At 33.4% G+C, this 3,525-nt stretch overlaps 1 protein-coding gene across 1 annotated transcript; it reads right to left on the bottom strand.

The window, feature by feature from the left end:
• Positions 1-620: 620 nt before the first annotated feature.
• On the bottom strand, positions 621-812 carry BDBG_17417 (uncharacterized protein; the record flags this gene model as incomplete). Its single annotated transcript, XM_031725140.1, has 1 exon — positions 621-812. One exon carries the CDS (start codon positions 810-812, stop codon positions 621-623), a length of 192 nt encoding a protein of 63 aa, XP_031579494.1.
• Positions 813-3,525: the final 2,713 nt, after the last annotated feature.

Raw genomic sequence — 3,525 nt, 5'->3', positions numbered from 1 at the left:
TCTTATATTCATCAATCAGATCTTTCTATGATATATCTGAATAATGTCATAGAGTGGTTGAAAACTGGTTCAGATAGAATGAAATCATTCACATGAAAGTGATGAGCTGTGTGAAATCATAACAGAGTCTTAGCATGGCTGAGAGTGTGACAATGCCCTCTTCTTTAAGAGTATAGTCTCAATACTCTTAAGATTATCAGATTAGAAATTATCTTTGTTATATAGTAACAGTTATCAACTGATTGACAGTATATATACTGTACAAAGAAATAGATGAGTTGTTCTACTGACTGCATAGATCTTTCTTTTCTCATCTTCATTCAAATCAAACACATGATAAGTGAGTTTCTTATATATCAATTTGAAATATGAAAAACATAGTTAATAAGTGACTTATAGATCTTTCAATATATTCTGTTCTACATATGAAATTCTCTGCAAAAGTGATGTATTTTAGAGATAAAGCTAACAGTAGTAGCAGGATTTTTTTGAAAAGATTTTCTCTCTCTGTAACATATTTTTCTCCCTCTCTTCTCATCTGTAATAGTGAGTGCATGAGAGTATCATTCTTGAAGAACAGTAGAGGGCTTATTCTGACATTTTCTAGTAAGTAAACATCTTCATGGTGCAGTGGCAGCCTTCATGACCATCAAGAAAGTCAGGTTGAAGATGAAGACAGTGATGTCAATGAGCTGTGAGAGCACTGCTTCTATTGTCACATCTTCTTCTTCTCCTGCTTCTTTTGCAGCTGTGGCAGTAGTTGCTGTGTCTTGCAGTGAGGTATCATTTCTTCTGCTGATCAGTTCATTCATGTCTGATCTGTTCTCTGCTCTCTTCATCACTGTTACAATGCTGCCCCTCTCTTCAGCCAATACAGTGATGTATGACCCTGTGTGATCATTCAGAGAGGAACTCGGAGAGAGCTTGATTTCAGAGACAGTGACTCTGAGAAGCTCAATCTGTAGTTCCTCTCTCACAGCATGTCTGAGCCCTGCTCAGAATGCTGCTGAGTTGAGTCTGCAGAGTCTCATGATTTCTTTGTCTTCTCTCTATGAGAAGGCTTCAGTGCAGTCTCTGACTGGCACTGCTACTTGTCTGTGCTATGTTAAGCAGCTGAAGAAGAGAGGGATTCTATATACTCACTTCTTCTCTTACTTCTGTTGTTTCTGTTATATCTGTAATAATAACTTCTGTCTCTCTGTAAGTATTACCTACTCTATAAGAAGGTGTTATATCAGCTCTGACAAGAAGCTCAGATGCCTAAGTAGTACAGAGTGAGAGTCTCAGAGCTTCAAGTATTGATGAATTCTGTTAAGACTGAGAAGATCTCCCTTGCTCATCTGCAAAAGGAGATGAAAGTGTGAATCTCTGAGATGAAAAAACACCTCAGAATGACTAATCTTAAGAAGAGATCAGTCAGTACTGCTGTTGAAAGTATCACAGAGATCAATTACTGATTGAAGAGAATCTCACTTCAGTTGAAGCAGATAACTGAGATGCTTTATAAGTTAATAAGTTAATATTTTATACATTTCTCATGCTCTTCTGTGATGTTGCAGTGCTAACTTCTCAGCAGACAAAGATATCAGTGCTGAAGACTTCAATGATGAAGAATGAGTTTGATGAGAATGTGATTATTAATGAGTAGACTCTGAAGTTTCTTCTTTTTACTTTTTCAGCAGGCTGTGGCCTCACTAGAATAGTAGCAGCTTGCAGGTTGATAATATTAATCTTTTTTATTAATTTCAAATATCTCTTTTCTCTAATCACTTCAGGAATTTTACACTTGTGTAGTCTCATTAAACTTCTAAAAAACCCTTTGAGAGAAAATAGAAGAAGAGTGCTACAGAGTCTACAAGACACTGGCTCATTACTGTGAGATTATCTCTAAAAAACTCTTTGAGAAAAATGAGAAGTCTTAAGTGATATTTCTTACTCAATGTCTCTGATGTGTAACAGAGTAATCTTTACTAGCTGTCTCATAGCTTATAATCTCTTTCTCAGCATTTTTTAAATGCTTAAGTGATTCTTACAAATTCTCTGATAATGAATAATCTTTTTATTTAATAAGATATTGAAGCTTGCTGTAATATATTTACTTATTTAATATTTTCTTCATAAGATATTCAGTATCACTCTCAATCTTGATATTATTCAGCTGAGATGACTCTGTCTCAGAACATTGCTTATAGAGTTTCAAATAGAAAATGTAAAAAACAGAATGAATTGATTTCAATTCTGTGAGTAATTTCAACTTATATATCTGTTTACTTATCACTCTTGTTACTAGAAAAGGTTCTAGTCACTGCTTACTGAGCTTCTTACATAATCTTGTTATCTTGATATTCTTTGTTGAAAGTAGTATTTAATTCTCTATTAAGAACTTCATTGAAAGATGTTTTCAATTATAGTATTTTATCTGCTACTTCTGAGTATAATGAATACTTTTTGTCATCTTCTTATGAATTTTGTTCAAAAGTTTCAATCTCACTTTTACTTCTGATACTGAGAGATACTCTGTTCTCTGTATCTGTCTGACATTCTGACTGCTTATTTCTCTCTTTGAAATATCATTCATGATGTCACTGAATAATGAAGAATTATATTCATAATAAGCATAGAAAGAAGATATCTTTAAGATTGTATTCTTTACATTATTATATATGAATTCAGCAGTCAGAAGATGTTTGAGCCAATCATTCTGATAATATGAATAAAACACTTGAAGATGCTGTTCTAGTGTCTGATTCTGATGTTCAGTCTGGCCATTGATCTGCGGATGAAATACAGTACTGAGAAGACATCTTATTATAAGATGATAGTAAAAAGCTGATCAGTATTTACTGATGAAGAGGGATTCTTGATCTATTATCAATGATTTTGAAGCACTGTGATCATGAATAATAGTATCTAAAAACAGATCAGTCAATTCAGAGACTTTAACCTTTTTATAAGTAGAGATATATCTGGTCATCTTTGTGAAGTAATTAACAATAATCAAAATTGAGTTATATTCTTTGACTCTTGTTAACTTCAGTAGATTAACTATGAAATTCATCAATAGATTCTGTTATAAGCTCTTTGAGATAGACAGTGATATCAACTCACTGTATTGCTTATACTGTGAGATCTTTATTCTTTGACAGATATCACAAGTTTTAATATACTCTTTGACATCTGCTCAGAGCTTGTCTCAAATATATTTACATTTTAGAAGCTTCTTAGTCTTCTCTAATCTTAAGTGCTCTGTATGGGAATTATTATAATGAATTCTTAATAACTTCTGACACACCGCTCTGCTATGAGAGATGAAGACTGAATCATTCAGTAGTAGGAGTTCACATTCTTCTAGTTACCAGTGACTTGATTTCTTAGCAGCACTGTCTTGCTCAGAGCCTGTCTCTTTCAAGTTCAAACTGAATTCTTTCTTCTTTAACTTCTGAATTCAAGCTGCAGTAGAGGCATCCTCCTTCTATAACTTATCAATGAATTTCAAAAGTAGTTGAGTTGAAAGATTGTAGACTG

Source organism: Blastomyces gilchristii, assembly GCF_000003855.2.
Source record: "Blastomyces gilchristii SLH14081 genomic scaffold supercont1.14, whole genome shotgun sequence".
NCBI classification, from domain to species: domain Eukaryota; kingdom Fungi; phylum Ascomycota; class Eurotiomycetes; order Onygenales; family Ajellomycetaceae; genus Blastomyces; species Blastomyces gilchristii.
The sequence above is the reverse complement of the archived record's forward strand: the minus strand, read 5'-3'. Positions and strand labels throughout refer to the sequence as shown.